The 18,063-nt window shown below is 33.3% G+C and overlaps 1 protein-coding gene across 13 annotated transcripts in view; it reads right to left on the bottom strand.

Moving 5' to 3' along the window:
* The window catches only part of LOC144963302 (phospholipid-transporting ATPase ABCA1-like), an 88,166-nt gene that overhangs the window by 2,490 nt on the left and 67,613 nt on the right, over positions 1-18,063 (bottom strand). For 12 of the 13 annotated variants that reach the window (XM_078897205.1, XM_078897212.1, XM_078897209.1 and 9 more), the window contains 9 exons: positions 17,481-17,662; positions 15,937-16,078; positions 14,755-14,889; positions 14,254-14,357; positions 12,187-12,279; positions 11,790-11,919; positions 10,797-10,910; positions 10,052-10,172; positions 4,631-4,773 (listed from right to left, as the gene is read on the bottom strand). In XM_078897205.1, the coding sequence (XP_078753331.1) occupies positions 4,631-4,773; positions 10,052-10,172; positions 10,797-10,910; positions 11,790-11,919; positions 12,187-12,279; positions 14,254-14,357; positions 14,755-14,889; positions 15,937-16,078; positions 17,481-17,662 (1,164 nt within the window). Of the gene's footprint in view, positions 1-462; positions 4,774-10,051; positions 10,173-10,796; positions 10,911-11,789; positions 11,920-12,186; positions 12,280-14,253; positions 14,358-14,754; positions 14,890-15,936; positions 16,079-17,480; positions 17,663-18,063 lie in introns of those variants that run through there. The other variant, XM_078897219.1, reaches the window with a different exon arrangement.

Below are 18,063 nucleotides of genomic sequence, written 5' to 3'. Positions count from 1 at the left end.
ATTGATTTGATATTTACGTAAATCATCAACCCCAAAATAAAATGAGCTAGGTATTTATATATATATATATATATATAATATATATATATATATATATATATATATATATATATATATATATATAAATGAGAGAGAGAGAGAGAGAGAGAGAGAGAGAGAGAGAGAGAGAGACAGACAGAGAGAGAAAGGGAGAGAGAGAGAGAGAGAGAGAGAGAGAGAGAGAGAGAGAGAGAGAGAAAGGGAGCGAGAGAGAGAGAGAGAGAGAGAGAGAGAGAGAGAGAGAGAGAGAGAGAGAGAGAGAGAGAGAGAGAGAGAGAGAGAGAGAGAGAGAGAGAGAGAGAAAGAGAGAGAGAGAGAGAGAGAGAAAGAGAGAGGACAGTGTAAGCAAAGCCGTGGTTACAAGGCAGTAAACGGAAACCAACGATTCAATCTATTTAAAGACAAAACATTCAAGGATGCAACTGAAATGAAATGTGAACTTTATTGCATTATTATTTAATACAGCAAATGGTCGTGAGAGCTAATCAAATAAAAATATTATGCACAATTTATCACAGCAAGACTTGAAGACAATTGATACAACATTATCGATATTTTACTTCGATACACCAGCAAGTATCGGATTTAAGCAAAAATCATTTTCAACATTTTTGAAACAACGAAACTATCTTACGATTCATCATTATAAAGTTTGTTATTATAAAAAAGAGAACACAACAGCCTTTATCTTCAAGTTTTTAATGCTCTTTTTCTATATTTGATTCACTTATTATAAAATTTGGCTTTTTTATGTGTACCACAAAAATCTATTTGAGTATATATTATATTGCTTTTGAGTAAAATAGAACTTAAATTCTTTAATAAAATTTGTAATCGATACAATAATAATCAGATCTATGTAGAAAAAAAAAAAAGAGAGAGAGCGTGTACAGTATGTTTTGAAACAAAAGAGTGTGTCAGATAAGGCAGATGAAAAAAAAACCCCAAAAAAACAAGAAAGTCATCCCAAAAAGTCAACCTCAGAAGATTGCATTTTTATAGGTGATTTTTTTTCCTTTTAATTTTCTACTACCTTTGTCTGACATAGTCATATATAAATATCTAATTTATCTTCATATTACCTCATTAAAATATAATTGGCAATTAGTATTCTATATAAAATCAAATCATATACGTAAGTACATGGCTGCAAATTTAATTCTGAGACCACATAATGTAAGAAATGAAATTCCTGATTTTTTTTTTAATTTAAGGTTAAATTCAATTGTGAAAAACCTAATAAATGGAGCTTTGCTTTGAGCTTTTATATAGCGCAATATCCACTCAACATGCTCAAAGCACTTTACAAGGGGTCCCTGGCCAACAGCAACGCTTAACATGTAGGACGAGACATGACACGTGTTAGGAGATATTACAATCTTTTTCAGGTGGAGACAACGCTGTTAACGGCCAGGTACTCATTTTAAACCTGAGAATGGTGAAGATAATTATGTGGTAACAATCGTCATTGTATAATATACAATTCCTACACTCTTGCTTTTTGGAATTCCAGACGTGTTTCCAAATGCTGCATGAACTTGTGAGTGTGTGTTAGGAACAAAGTTTTGTGATTTTTAAGTGAATAGCTTGATACTCTGATGTCACAAATTATTATTGTAAACTTGATATCAGTTAATCATTATTATTTAAGAGGAGGGGTAGAATAATAATGAAAATCTTTCACCTTTTTGGATACATGTTCTTATCAGTTGTTTTTAAATCATTCTATTTTACATCAAAAACTTTATCACAAGTTTAATAGATTTATTCACCATAAATCTTTTTTTCTAAACAATCTGTTATTTAGAAAATAAATAATTTTATCACCTAAAATAATCATTAAAAAGTGGAGATCAACAGGAATGAAGTCATCAACAAAAATTATTTTAAAATCTCTTATAACATTATGTTCATAAACAGTTGTGGAAAAGGCGACAAAGTATATTACAGGCAAAACAGTTTGTAGTGTACAAACTAATATCATAGAAAGTAGCTGTATTGTAAGCAGACCTCGTGAATATTGTAATAGTTCTATTCAAGAGGTTTTACTCATTCAATTTGAGGACTGGGTGTCAAGAGACATGTTTAAAAGACATACATGACCCTTTCAATTTACAAGAAAACAGTGGAAAATAATAACGATAAGTATTGAATTGTAAGCTTCAATTTATTCCACGAAGACAGATACTTAGGATGTTTCAGGTTTCCCCTTTATCAACAAAACATGATGAATAAAACACTAAGGACGAATGAGATATCTCAATCGTCCTTAGTGTTTTATTCATAGTGTTTTGTTGATAAAGGGGAAACTCGAAACGTCCACAGTATCTGTCTTCCTCTAATAAATTGAAGCTTACAATTCAATACTTATCGATTATCAGTTGCAACAAGAAAACTCTGGGGATTTGGGAATGTGGATTAAGGAATAACAACTCACCATGACATTGCATGTAGACAGGAAAATGAGTGATAAGTTTGCAATCCTTAGATGAAATGTAATAATTTAACAATAGTTTTACAGAGAGAAACGGATGTTTCTCTCTTTTTTTTTGTGTTCTTCAAAAGCAAAATAATTACATTATATATGCTTATTGTTAAGATATTTTTATAAAGGTTTTATTAATTTTATCCAACTTTTAAAATTAATAACGTTTATATATCATAAAAAAGAAGAGAGAAAATTACATTGCAATGAATAAATTATCAGAATTGTTGAAACTACAAACAAACAACGAGGCAGTTATTGGTAAAAACAAAATTTTCATACTGGACTTATAACAAATTAATTCAAATTTTGAAAACTGTACCTTTCATGTGAGCTGTCAATCTTATTGAATAGTTAACAGGATGAGAAGATGGGGGAATTTGGGAGGGGGAATCACACCATACGTTTTAAGCCAATGAATCAAAAGTTTGGGGTAAAAAGTTTTGAAATATAACATACTCTTCAATAACAAGAGATTATCAGACTGGACATGGAATGCCAAACAAATTTGACCAAATCAATTAGGTGTTAAGATTTTATCAAAAGCCTGTAGAATGAAGCGACTTGAGCAGATTTCTAGAAAAGCAAAACGTGATGAGATTATCTTTATTAAATGGTTGAAAGAATTGTTATTTTAATTAATGTCACCAACAGTACAGTCTTCCAATTCAATATGGTAATCGTGGCTACCACCATCATAATCACACTGTTATCATCACCACCACCATCATCATCATCATCATCATCACCATTACCATCCTTCTCCTCCTCGTTACGACAACCGTCAGTATCTACATCTCTCACAGCAATATGTATTTACAACCTAAGCACAGATGTAATTATTTGGAATGATGGGATTGGTTAATTCAAAATATCTAGACATAATCATTGGCTCTAGGTCAGAATAATAATTCCTAGGACTGGGAAGGGGGAAAATCTGGTGCAAGATAAAAGTCTGAACAATTTTAAATGATACTATACCAGACAAAGCAGAAAAAAATACAAGAGAAAATAACTCCAAAAAATATCAGCCTTCCTCGACAGGGTAAGATAAATTTTGGGGGATTTTATTTTCTTTCCTTTTCTTTTTTTTTGTGTTGTATTTTTCATTATGCTCTGTCTGACACTGTAATACACTGTAACCTAAAACATCATTTCTCCTAATTTTAATGTTGATTCGGGGCCGTCAACGTTTATGTCCTGATGATAAAGCAAATGATTGGATGACAATAGATGCACTAAGTTAGTTTTCTTCACACTTTGACACTTATTGCAGAGTTTTTAAATTTGTAATTAGTTTTTCATAATTTTTCACAAATGTTTTCAGCACAATATCAAAACTTTAAAAAAAAATTCTACATCAATTAATTTGTCAATGTGTCTATTTTTTGATGTTTTAAAATGATTTTTTTTCAAAATCTAAAGGAAATTCAGATTATTTCCATACTAGACTGGCCCCAATAGTATTTATTGTCAGTTTTTTTTGATGATGAAATATTGTGTGAACTACACAGGGAGTGTGAAGTGAGGAATGCACCAACTTTATATATAATTTATAAAATTTATACTATACACATAAATACAGGTGTGGTAGACTTTGAAATGAAAATCAAGAACTGACAGAACTGAAATTAGATGTGCACATATAAAAGCTGTACCATTGACCAAAGAGAAGCTACAACAGGGAAAGGAAGTATTTGTATAATATACACAATTTGTACAGGAAAGCAAAATGTCACACACATCGAAAGGTTTGCATGTATAAAAAAAATAACTGTTTACATGTTTGGTAAAGGATACAAGGCTGTCATATGATTTGTTAGATTAGAACCCCTTCAATTCTTGACAACTTAGGATAACTCACAACTTGATTTTTTTCTCTTGTATTGTTTTTTACAAGAAATGAACCATTCAAACTTAAGCAGATGTTATTGTCTAAAATCATTAAATTTATCAAACGTCATATTATTACAGAGACCACCCAATGTTTTATGTTGATTGAATAACTTTTGTTAATATTGGATGAAACGTTATCTTTCATGATGTGTGACATTTTGTCAAGCCTGTACAGACCCCATAAAGAAAGAATATTTATGCAACAGATACATTAGCCATGTCGTCATTGGTCACATGGGTCCTTCCGTTGATATGGGTCTGGCTTCGTCCACTGCCAGGCCGAATCAGTTCAAATGTACTTCCTGTAACACTCTCTTCATCAAATTCTGATGGCATGCCTGTTGAAAGGGAATCTGCAAAAACAAAAAACAAATACAAATTTATATAAAGCCAAAGCATTTCCCAAAATAAATAAGAGATTTGATCTCTTTGTTCAATATCACACAGACATACACACACACACACTCACACACACACACACACATATATATATATATATATATATATATATATATATATATATATATATATATATATATATATATATATAAACAAGCTGTCCTCTGTAACAAGCAAAATGTGTGTCTTGGGCATTGTATAAAATTCACAAACAAAATAATAAATTACATTTCGTTATAAAACATTCTCACCCTCCCCCCCTCTCATGCACATTGTATTTATTATTTTTTTTAAAGTACAACTCTTAGAAACAATGAGAGAAATAATTTGTTTAAATCTTTATATTTTGTGACAAAACAGTTTTCACTATTCTATTTGTTGAATTATAAATAATTTTGAATAATTTTCCTTGTTTGAAATTATACGAGAGATCACAGGGGCGGAGATTAAAGCAAAGATATTAATTGCTGACGAAAAGGTGAAAATGTAAATGCTTCTGAAGGAAACTGTACAGAAAATGGATGTTTCGGGTGCAAACCCTTCATCTGCAATACAGCAAACCAAGGAACATTGAACGTTGTTTTCCTGATGAAGGGTTTTCACGCAAAAGTCCTATTATCTATTCTGCTTCCATCAGAATCCTTTGCATTTTCACCTTTTTGTTAGTATTTTTACAATCCCAGGCTTCAGGCAGCTCTCATTGCTATCTGGAGATTGTAATTGAAATACTGACCAAATCAGAATTCTTCGTAACCTTAATTTTATAAAATCAAACTCAACACATTTTGCTATTCAACAAAATTTAAGCTGTCACTATCTTTCCATACTTTCAATTTAATTTGGCAACCTAAAACACTAATATAATCTTAGATATATTTGGGAAAATGACAGTTTTTGATATGGTATTTGTATTAATTGTTGTCAAACCATAACACTTGAAAGGCAAGACGAATGCGAAGATGAAAAGCATAAGCTATGGGTTCTGAGGTCATTATTGGGTTGCAGGCACTTTCAACGAGTTTATCACCTTTTCTCTTCACTATTTTTTTTTTTTACATTATAGGACGTCTGAACCAGTTCCATTAAGTTTACACAATGAATCTAGAAATAGTAAACTGATTTAATTATATTATATTATGCCCTTCCGCCACAACATCAGAAGATATTGTCGCCTAGGAATTCCATGAAGGAATATAGAAAATTCATCAAACAAGATGTCTCATGTCAACACGAATCACCCATGTTGTCCAAGTGAGCAAATTGGGGGTAAATAATCTTGCCGAAGGAAAAACAATGAAAGTGCCCGAAACAGGGATCGAACCCGGGACCTTCCAGGTCACAGTACAATGCCTTAACCACTCGGCCACTCCACCCGCTGATTTAATATAAACTGAAAATACACAGCTTTAACTTAAGATAAAATATAAAAATAAATTTTAAAAATTAAATTGTAGGCTTAAATTCTTCAGCCAACACCAAACATAAATGTACAGTAATTGACATGCAGGGTACAATGGTATTGAATCAATGTGCTGACAGATCCAAGGCCATGATTTGGAAGTAGCTGAAAAGGATTTTCAAGTCAGTACAACTAAACTACAACACAAAAGAGCTTTTTCTTCATGTCTTTAGTTGCCCCACTGTTAAATTTCATGCGCATTTTGTTTAAATGCACATTGACAGTAATAATATTCAATGTAGGGGGCAGCGTAGCTCAGCGTTGTGGTCTTTGCTTCGTACCCAACAGGTATGGAGTTCGATCTTCAGCCGCTGCGATGTTTGACCTTGAGCAAGTCACATCACCCTAGCTCAATTTGCGGCGCTGCACTGCGGCTGACGCTTGGGTTATTCCAGTCTTCCCTTGGAATAGACCCTAAAGATAAATTTCCCCTATGGGATGAATAAAGGGAATTATTTTATTTATTTTTATACTCTGCCCCCATATTATTATTTTCAAAGGTTTATTTTTAGTCAATTGCCAATATGCCTCATACCTGAATAGAATATTATTCCAATCAACAAATCAAAATGAACAATTAAAACATGCATCTACACTATTGGAGAAAAGAAAAACCCAACTGATTTATGTGATTAAACACCAACTGATCAGCCTCTCATCCAATGGCAAAAATATATTCAATACATCAAAGATAGGTTATAAAACTGTAAAGCGCTTTGAGCATGTTAAGTGGATATTGCACTATGTAAAAGCTTAAGTTTGTTTTTGTTTTTGTTTTGTTTTTTGTTTTTTTAAAACTGTCCTTGACCTTGTGCTGCTTTGTGGTCTCGCGGTATAACACTAGCATTCGAATCAAAAGGTCCAGGTTCTGAGCGTCGCATAGTTAAGTCCTTGGAAAATTCTCTTTACTCACATTCTCTCATCGTACTCAGATGTAAAATGATTACCTGGTCGTTAACAGTGTTGTCTCTGTAGGAAAAAATTCGAAATGTCGCTTAGCAGGCATCATGTCTCGTCCTACATGTTAAGTGTTGCTGTTGGCTAGGGACCCCTTGTAAAGCACTTTGAGCATGTTTAGTGGATATTCCAGTATATAAATGCTCTAGTTAAGTATTTTTAAACAGAATGGACACAACCATGCAATTATAAATCAAAGAAACAACCAACACAATAAATAAAATCAAAGTTTAAAAAAGAAGACAGCAGATTCTACAGCTTCAATTCCTAGTGTACAACTCCATCACTACTGATATAAGCAGAAAATTTCTCATTCATTTTGACAGAGTTTGGGCTCAACATTCCTCATGCACCTACAACTTCGTCATATATTAATTGACAAAAAATATATATACAAAACAGTTACAGTTGCGAGCGACAGCAAACAGACAAAGATGAATCGTACCAGATACTTATTAATTTCAATGACAATAATCAAATGCAACTGCAGAAACCAGACCCACATGTTTTCAGAATTTAACATCTGTCTCCAATGGAACAAATCAAATCAACATCTGTTTCAAATGGAACAAATCAAATCAACATTTGTTTAAAATGGAACAAATCAAATCAACATCTGTCTCAAATGGAACAGATCAAATCAACATCAATCTCAAATGGAACAAATCAAACTGTAGTTGAAATTCTTTCTTTTGGATTCAATCTGAGGAGCTTTCAAAAATTAAAAAACGCAACCTCACAACAATGAATTTTTAAATTTGAGTTTGTTTTTAGTCCGAAAGAACAGAAACAATCTTAAAATAATAACAATAAACTTACATTTATATGGCACCTTACTAAATTTGCATAGTATTAAAGGCCTTTTTAATAAATAAATTGTAAAACAAAAGATTACACACTTTGACTAATATTATAATTTCTAGTCAAATCCATCTATTGATTAAGTCAAATTATCTTGTATGTGAATGAAACATGATAAAACACACATATACACATATATGAAAATGAACACTAACCCACCAGTAGACTGGAAGCTCTTATCTATAAAATGACTTACGCCTATAATGATAAAACTAAAATCTTAATCTAGAACTTTTAACATTATTGGTTCGTCTGTTCTGTCATGATAGGAAGAAGTGTAAAGAAATAATAAAAAGAAATAATCCAATATATATATATATATATATATAGATATATATACATCAATGCTACCAATTCATTAATTTTAACTGGTCTATGCTATTGATTAAAAATAATGCGACACAATTTATAGGCATCTTTTATCTATAGGAAACCAATTCAACTCATTCCATACTGTGACAGCTTCAACACTGAAGATAGACACAACATTTGTGTGGCGTGGGATGGTGTTAGATTATGGCTCTGTATCACAATCATTATGTCCTTCTCTGACACACATGTTTTCGAACTGATAAGTAAATTTCTTACAATTGTTAGAATTTCTATAGTTGTCGGGGAGGGAATTCTACAACAGTATTGTACTTTTAAAAGAGGATTGAATGTGTGTATTTACTCGTGAAAGGGGTAGCTGATAGCAGCGCTCATTTCTTGTTTTCTTGATTATTTTTTTGGTGGTCTTTAATTGGGATGCTGGTTTATCCTGGTATACCTTTAAAGGTCTTCAGTGTATGTTTGCTCCTTCTCTCCTTCAATTCTATCTGGTTGATATCTGCCATCATCTTAACCGGCTTGTGCGGCTATAAGGTCTTGTGGTATGACACTCAATTTCAGATCGGAAGGTCCTGGGTTCGAGCCTTGCTTGGCACATAGTTGAGTCCTTAAAAGGCTCTTTACTTACATTCTCTCACCGAACTCAGGTGTAAAACGAGAACCTGGCCGTTAACCATGTTGTCTATGTCGGAAAAAAAATTGTAATGTCGCCTAATAGGCACCATGTCTCATTCTACATGTTATGTGTTGCTGTTGTTCAGGGACCCTTTATAAAGCGTTTTGGGCACGTTCAGTAGATATTGCGCTCAAGTCAAGTTAACCAGTGAGGTTGAAAAAAACCCCATAAAATATCCTTTTTTTTTCTAGAACAATGAGTGAAATTGCTGTGTACGAGTATAACAATTGCATTATTGTTACCTGACAGTGATTGAATATAAAATATAATATGTGGAGAGGAAATTGTAAAAAATCTAGAGATTCGAGCAAGTTCCATTAGAAAAAACTTGAGCTTGTATATAGCTTAATATTCACCCAATGTGCTCAAAGCACTTTACAAAGGGTCCCTGACCAACAGCAACATGGGCAAGATAACAATTTTTTTCCAACAAGACAAGGCTGTTAACAGCCAGGTATTCATTTTACACCTGAGTGCAGTGAGAGAATGTGAAGAAGGAAACAACTATGCGTCGTTGAACCCATGACCTTCCGATCTGAGAGCGAGTGTCATACCACAAGACCACGTAGCCACATTACTAAGTAGTTTGTTTTTTTTAAATTTGAAATCTATGTGCGGCTATGTGGTCTTGAAGTATGACACTCGCTTTCGGATTGGAAGGTCCTGGGTTCGAGCCTCACTCAGCACATAGTTGAGTCCTTGGAAAAGACTCTTTACTCACATTCTCTCACTGTATTCAGGTGTAAAATGAGTATCTGGCCGTCAACAGCATTGCCTCTGTCGGAAAAATTGTAATATCGCCTAACAGACGTATTGTCTCGTTCTACATGTTACATGTTGCTGTTGGTCAGGATCCCTTTATAAAGTGCTTTGAGCACATTTAGTCTATATAGCACTATATAAATGCTCTAGATATTTTTTTTTAATCGTATAAATATCATGTTCTTACCTGCGTTATAGACACGACTTAGATTATCGATGTCATCATTGTAATTGTCCTCAGGGTTTTCTTGTTCATCCAACTCATCATCAAGCATGTCTGTCTGCTTCTTGGCAAAGTTGATGAAAACCTGATGGCAGAAGAGACAGTTAAAATCATCATTATTTATTATTTCTCAAATTTATTTATAGGAAAATAATATCATCAAATATTTACTCTGGATAGTAGTAGTAGTAGGGTATGGCTACACCTCCAAATTCGTTTCATCAGCCCAGCTTCGAAAGTCTTCCTCTGCCCTAAGGACGGTTTCATAGCCACCATCAAGTTCAGTTACTGGATTAATAGATATAAATAACAATAGCCAAATGGAATGGAGGCTTCAATTTATTTAACATGAAGTCCCAGGTTTGAGAGTTTTTGTTGAGATGAGGGTAATTTAAATCGATCGATATTTGAAGGATGAGTTCTCCTGACAAAATTTGAAATACGTATTTTTCCAGAGTTATGCGACTCTATGGATAGGACTCGTGCAAAGTACTTTCCACCAGATCTAACAGACCCAGCTACACAATCACTGCTGGGGGAAAGGGGGGGGGGCAGAAAAAAATCTCAGACTGCCCCCCCAGGATTGATTTTGAACAGTCTGTGTGTGAAAGCGAGTGCTCTACCAACTGAGCTATAAGGACCCCATTTGATTTTTTACTCAATTGTAAGGACCGAGAAAAATATTGATATTTTCCTGTCAGGGACATACCTGGTCAAGTGTTGTCTGGGATACGCTGTAATCTTCCACCCCAAACTTGACCTTGGCAGTCTCCATCCCACTAAACAGCTCACTCAAGGACAAGTTGTTGGTTCCAAGTTGATACTGGAAAAAAACGTCAAATAATGTAGCAAATTATTGGAGGTATAAGCTTCTAAGTAATACAATTGTATTCAGTCTCTACTGGCGTTTGGGTAAAATACTAACAACACCCACCAGCCAAATTTAACATACCAACACACAAAATTGTGTGTAACCTTTAACGTTGTTAGTCTAGTTGATATCAATATAGTGAGAACTAATTACTAGCTGACTGTCTAAACATAATAACAAAGTGCTGAGTGACATCGCTTCATTCCTTCAACAACATTTCAACCTTAGTTTTCAACGAGAGATGTCAGATAATTTTGGAAATACAATTTAAACAATTTACCAAACGAAAGCTTTATTTTTTTAAAAAAAAGCTAATTCTTATATAATGTTAAAATTCTATCTCTATAACTGTCATCTCCTGACGAAGATTAAGATTGAAACGTCCTTTGATTTGTCTCATTTCTATTTGTATGTATAATATAAAACCCACAATCTCAAACTCAAAGCTTTTTGATGTCGGAATGGACCAGCTGGTGGAAATTGAATTTATAGCCATTTATATCAAACTTGGGATTTATTTCACTACTTCATTATGGTGGAGAATAAATACAATTTCTTACACTGGAACAAACTCAAACTAATTATCATTTTAATTCTGAATTCAGTTTTCAGTGTCCGATTCAACCTGACATAATACCATTTTGAGAAGGTGGGTAACATGAAGTCATTGGACGTTCCTATTCTCCATAAAACTACTAATAAAAGCCAACATGAGAATTTTGTGTACGGAAAAAAAAAACCTACAATAAAACAACACAAAAACTAACAAACAACAAAAAACAAACAAAAATTTTAATAAATGAATAATATGAATCAACATTCATACTATACCTGCAGCATGTTGTGGTGTTTTTCTCTCAACTTGGCAGATGGGAAAGTGGTTGTGATGTAATGCATGATGGATGTTAGGTCAGGGTTTTGACCACTCACTCGCAGAATAATGGTGTAGCCATTGCCAAACCTAAAATGAGAGCAATGCATAATGTAAGGAAGTAGAAACAATTTCTTTATGAATATTTATTTTAACAAACAAGTACTAGCAGTGATTCATATCCAAGACTTCATAAAAAGAATCAAATCAGCTTTTTCGAGGGGGGGGGGGGGGGGGGAGGGGTGATATTTTGTTTTTTTTCTTGTATTTTTTTTTTCTGCTGTGTCTGGCACTAGTTCATACACATTTATTCAGATCTTTTTTTTTTAAACAAGATTAATTAGAATTTTAACTCACCTTGTTTTCAGATGTTGAATGCTTCCAAGACACTGGAACGATCCATTGACCATGATAGCAAGACGTGAGCATAACGCCTCACATTCCTCCATGCTGAAAAAAAAACAAAAAAAAAAAAAATGAGCTTTTATAAAGCACAATAATAACTAAATGTGCTCAAAGTGCTTTACAAGGGGTCCCTGGCCAACAGCAACATTTAACATTTAGGACAGAACATGACGCCTGTTAGGCAATGTTACAATTTTTTCGGACAGAGACAACGATGTTAACATCCAGGTACTCATTTTACACCTAATTACGGTGAGAGAATGCAAGTAAAGAGCCTTCTCCAAGGACTCAACTATACGCCGAGTGAGGCTCGACACGACCTTCCGATCCAAAAGTGAGTGTCATACCACAAGACCACATAGCCGCACCAAAAAAAAAGTAGAAACCGATTTCAAGTAAGATAAAACAACCCACAACAGATGTAAAGGAATAGTCTTTTAATTTTTCCTTTTCATGGAAAACTCTTTTTTTCCTGAAATAAATAACAACAATAAAATAAAGGCTTCGATTTAATTTACGAGGACGGATGATGTGAACCTTTCAGATTTCCACTTTGTCAACAAAACATGATGAATGAAACTCTAAAGAGAGATGAGAGGATGGCACTGTTAAGGCAAATAAAGCCTTCGTATAATCTATCCTACATCCTTAGTTTTTTCATTGACAAAGGGGAAACCAATAACATCCATACTGTAATAACCAGCCAAAAGACCCTTTAGAACTCTTCTCCAGAGAGAGGCTACAACGGTTTAATAACACAATTGTCTCATGACAAGCCTCTTATGTCTCATAAGTAACTTGGATATATTACAAATGAAGAATGGTTTTCCAAAACTCTTTAACTCGGTTTTTCCCATTTTGAGATATTGAGGATTATATTTCCCCTAAATTTTCTCATTCCGTCTATTATTTTATCATATTTAGACTTCAAATTCATTCAAACCTAAGGGAAGTCTTGTGTAATTTGATTCTTAAAATATAATTTACATTTCAATTTTTCTCATGGATGGAAAATCTCAAAAAGTAGAAAAATGGACTTAAGGAGATTTGGAAAACCAGCCTTCAAATATAATCTGTTTTTGTAAATCAACTTGAAGCTTCCATTTGTTATTTTTTCCTTTGAGCGTTATTCCTGTATGAACTTGTTCAGCAAAGCAGCAACATAATATTGATTCTAAAAGTTGTGAGACAGAGATAAATGTTGTTTTGGAAGATTGGCCTTACTTGTAACCTGTCAATACACATCATCAAATAAGAAAAGAAACCTTTCAATACACATCATCAAAAAAGAAAAGAAACCTTTCACTACCATCATCAAATAAGAAAAGAAACCTTTCAGTTCTATCATCAAATAAGAAAAGAAACCTTTCAATACCATCATCAAATAAGAAAAGAAACCTTTCAGTTCTATCATCAAATAAGAAAAGAAACCTTTCAGTTCTATCATCAAATAAGAAAAGAAACCTTTCAGTTCTATCATCAAATAAGAAAAGAAACCTTTCAATACCATCATCAAATAAGAACAAAGAGGTGGTGCACATGACAAAACCACGGCCACCTAAAATCTCACTGGTATTCCATTGGTACCATAATGTGATCAAGATTACTAATTCAGATCTCAATTGTTTTGAGTCATGAATTCTTTATCTTTATCATAAAGTGTATTCTTTTTTTTATCATAACTAAGTTACTTCATCACCTGTGAATAACAATGTAAAATTGAATGTAAGCTTCAATTTAATATATGAAAACAGATAAACTGGACATTTCGAGTTTTCCCTTATCAACAAAACAGGATGAATGAAACACTACAGACGACAGAGATAATGTGGTAGTGGCATTTTTAAGATGAATAAACAAAAACATTGATGGGGAGGAAATAGTATGCTCCTTTTTGATAAAGGGTAAACAAGAAACGTCCATTTTATCTGTTTTCGTATATTAAATTGAAGATTTCATTCAATTTCACATTGTTATTTATTTCTTCGAGCTTCGAGCAGCAACATTTACATTCCTCACCTGTGTGATGTTAGAATGACAGATCGTCCCGATTTGACAATGTTGTTAATACAGTTCCATAAAAATCTTCTAGCCGATGGGTCCATCCCTGTTGTTGGCTCATCCTAAACAGATGAAAGAATGGTATAGGATTAATAATGATTTACCGTGGATCACTATTAAAAATAATTCAACGAATTTTAAAATCCAAAACTGAGAAAACCAGAGCATATATATAGCGAAATATCCAATAACATGCTCAAAACGTCCCAAGACAAAAGCAACACTTATCATGTAGGACAAGCCTGTTAGGCAAATTATATTTTTTCCCATAGCGACAAGGCTGTTAATGGCCAGATACTCATTTTACAACTGAGTATTGTGAGTGAATGTGAGTACAAAGCCTCAAAAACTATGCACCGACTTTTTTGTCCGAAGGCGAGTGTCTTACCACAAGATCACATAACAACACAAAACGTATATAATATCTCCTATTTTTAAATGTGGATTTGAAAATCTTACCAAGAAAATGATGGGGGGATTTCCAATGAGTGCAATGGCCGTCGACAATTTCCTTTTGTTCCCCCCACTGTAAGCACTGGATATCTTGTCTGCATGGGGAGTCAGGCCAAGTTTCTGGATGGCCCAGGCAGCCACCTGATATGTCAGATATTATGGTATGGGTAGGATTAGTCATCGACAATATCAACACTTATTTTATCAATAATAATAATAATAATAATAATAATAATAATAATAATAATAAGAATAAGAAGAAGAAGAAGAAGAAGAAGAAGAAGAAGAAGAAGAAGAAGAAGAAGAAGAATAAGAAGAAGAAAATAATAATAATAATAGATGGCATTTGTATTCCGCATTTTCACAGGTTTTGTCAATTTAAGGCAGAATATAAGACTAATCATTTAAATATTTTATACAATAGGCTATAATTACAAAATCTCAAAAAGCTTGTAATGTGTCCATTACAGACAATTTTTTTCACATTTTTTAACGTAATGAAAAAATATCTACGACAATGTTAAGTCAAAAATATTAAAATATCTATTATAACACACCTAGAGTAGTCATTAATAGGAAAAAAAAAACCCATTCAAGCTTAAAATGCATGCAAGACCGCATATAACGTAATCATGTTATTGACTAAAACAGTTTATATTGAAGGTCAAAGTAAGTGTCTATTTATTGAAAAATTAATGATTGCTGACCTTCTCCTTTTTAAATACTTTTGTGCTCTGCACCGAACTGAACATGTATTGAATTTAGATATCAAAACTTTTTTAATCAGTTAAATAATGCAAACAAAGGGGAGTAATAGGCAACAATGTGATGTTTATTTTTTTGACACTTTGAATTGAACTAAAATATACTACTAATTCCGCCTTACGTTAAGATTCAATCTAATATTTTGATATGTTTATATCTAATGACTTTTACTATGATCTTTATAACAGTTATTGACTTATTTTGAATATTTTACAACCTCAGACAATAAAGGTAAAAAAACTCTTTATTATAGTCTACTGAGGTAATTGAAAATTGTTCATGATTGAATAAATCATAAATGTAAAGATCTCATTGTATAATGAAATAAAAAAAAATAAAAATACATAAGTCTCCGAGACACTTCGATAAGTAGATATAATTTAACGGGGCTGACTGTTTAAAAAAAGGTAGCTATGTCCTTACACTTTTTATCTTCAATGGTTCAATGCCTCTCACTCTGGCATAAAACTCCAGATGTTCTCGGCCAGTCAGCAGGGGGTCAAGGGCATCAAACTGAGGGCAGTAGCCCATGAAACGCCGCACTTGGACCATGTCTTTCCTCACACTATTGTCCAAGAAAAATAAATAATGAATAAGTCATTACGATTTGGAATTAATGTTGGAAAAGCAACCGTTGAAAAATTTATATCTTTACTAACTTCTTGTTTCTTTGAAAAATGTACGATTTCATATATCTATAGTGTAATGTGTCTAGTTTGTGTGTAATAAGACATGGCTATTTGTGACACTACGTGAATTGGCTGAAAGGACAAGAAAGATTCATTATTATATTTATTATTTTTAAGTTGAGCTTTTATATAGCGCAATATCCACTAAACATGCTCAAAGCACTTTACAAAGGGCCCCTGACCAACAGCAACACTTAACATGAAGAAAGAGACATGACACTTGTTAGGCTATATTACAATATTTTCTGCCCGGGACAATTCTGTAACGGCCAGGTACCCATTTTACACCTGAGTATGGTGAGAGAATGTGATTAAAGAGTCTTTTCCAAGGACCCAACTATGAGCTGAGCGAGACTCAAACCCAGGACTTTCCGACCTTCCGAACAGAAAATGAATGCCATACCACAAAACCACATAGCTGCACAAAAAATGTCATTTACTTTTTCTTTCAGACATCATTTTATAAAAACCTTTGACTTAATTTTTTAAGTCTACAAGTTACATAAAAGAATATTCTCATATTATGTGTTGTGAAAAATTGACACATTATAAAATAATGGTTTCATAAATATTTAAATTGTCATGCTTCCATGAAAAGATTTTAATTCTTTCTAGAATTAAAATGGCGTTTGTTGTCTTTATTTTTTTCTTTTTAATGAAACAAGATGATTTCTTTCAAATCAATTACCAAATCCAATGCAGCATGGAAGGAGAGCATTTTCTGAAGTCCTCTAGAAATATAGTGGCTCGGCAGTTGCAAAAAAAAAAAAAATCTTATAGCTGCTGGTAAATTTGTAGAGAATCACCTAGATGTTAAACTGTCATGTATGCAACATAAAGAACATAGGAAATTGAATGGAAGCTTCAATTTTATAAATGAAGACAGATAATGTGAATGTTTCCGGTTTTCCCTTGATCAATAAAATACGATGAATGAACACTAAAGACGAATGAGAGATGTGGGATTGGCCTTGAACCTTTCATTCAATTTCTTCTTCTTATTTATTTCTTCAAGCTTCAAACAAGGGTCCCTGGCCAACAGCAACATTTAACATTTAGGACGGGACATCACGCATATTAGGCGATATTACAATTTTTTTCTAACAGAGACAACACTGTTAACGACCAGGTACTCATTTTAAACCTGAGTACAGTGAGAGAATGTGAGTAAAGAGCCTTTTCCAAGGACTGCGAGTGTCATACCACAAGACCACATAGCCACACAGAGTAAAAAATATTGTCATTATGTTTCTTTATCAAAATGTGAAAGCCTCCAACCTGTATTGATTGACATAAGCATCTCCTTCAGAGACACCAACGTCTCCTGTCAACATTTTAAAAGTGGTGGTTTTTCCAGCTCCATTGACACCCAACAACCCAAAACACTGACCCTTGGGAACTCCGACGTACAAATGATCCACGGCTGTCATCTTGCCTTTCCTGCCAGGAGTCCAGTAGACCTATAGAGGTCAAAGGGAATAAGGGAATTACATACAAAGTAGACATAAAATATACACGTCTGTAGTCAAAGTGATACTAAGCTGTAAGAAGAAGTGGACTGTAAAAATCAATAAATAAATATGAATATAAAAGCTTCAAACAATGAAAACATAATTCGTTATTGTACAGTCAATGTCACCAATCTCGTTTTTTTTTAGTAAAGTATCTATGTTTTCATTGATTTTTGTTGTTGGCTGAATAAGGGTTTTGAGCCCAAAACGTTCAGTGTTTGATATTTGTTCTTTTTTTTGAAGCTGTTATATTAATTTTTGTTGATTACTTTTTACGTTTCTATAGCACATGGATACTGAAAAAGGGCAGATGTGCAGCACACAAACATTAACAAACTGGTGCATTTTCA

The sequence above is a fragment of the Berghia stephanieae genome, chromosome 1, assembly GCF_034508935.2.
Source record: "Berghia stephanieae isolate SIO BIC M18660-M18661 chromosome 1, UCSD_Bste_1.3, whole genome shotgun sequence".
NCBI lineage: Eukaryota > Metazoa > Mollusca > Gastropoda > Nudibranchia > Aeolidiidae > Berghia > Berghia stephanieae.
The sequence above is the reverse complement of the archived record's forward strand: the minus strand, read 5'-3'. Positions and strand labels throughout refer to the sequence as shown.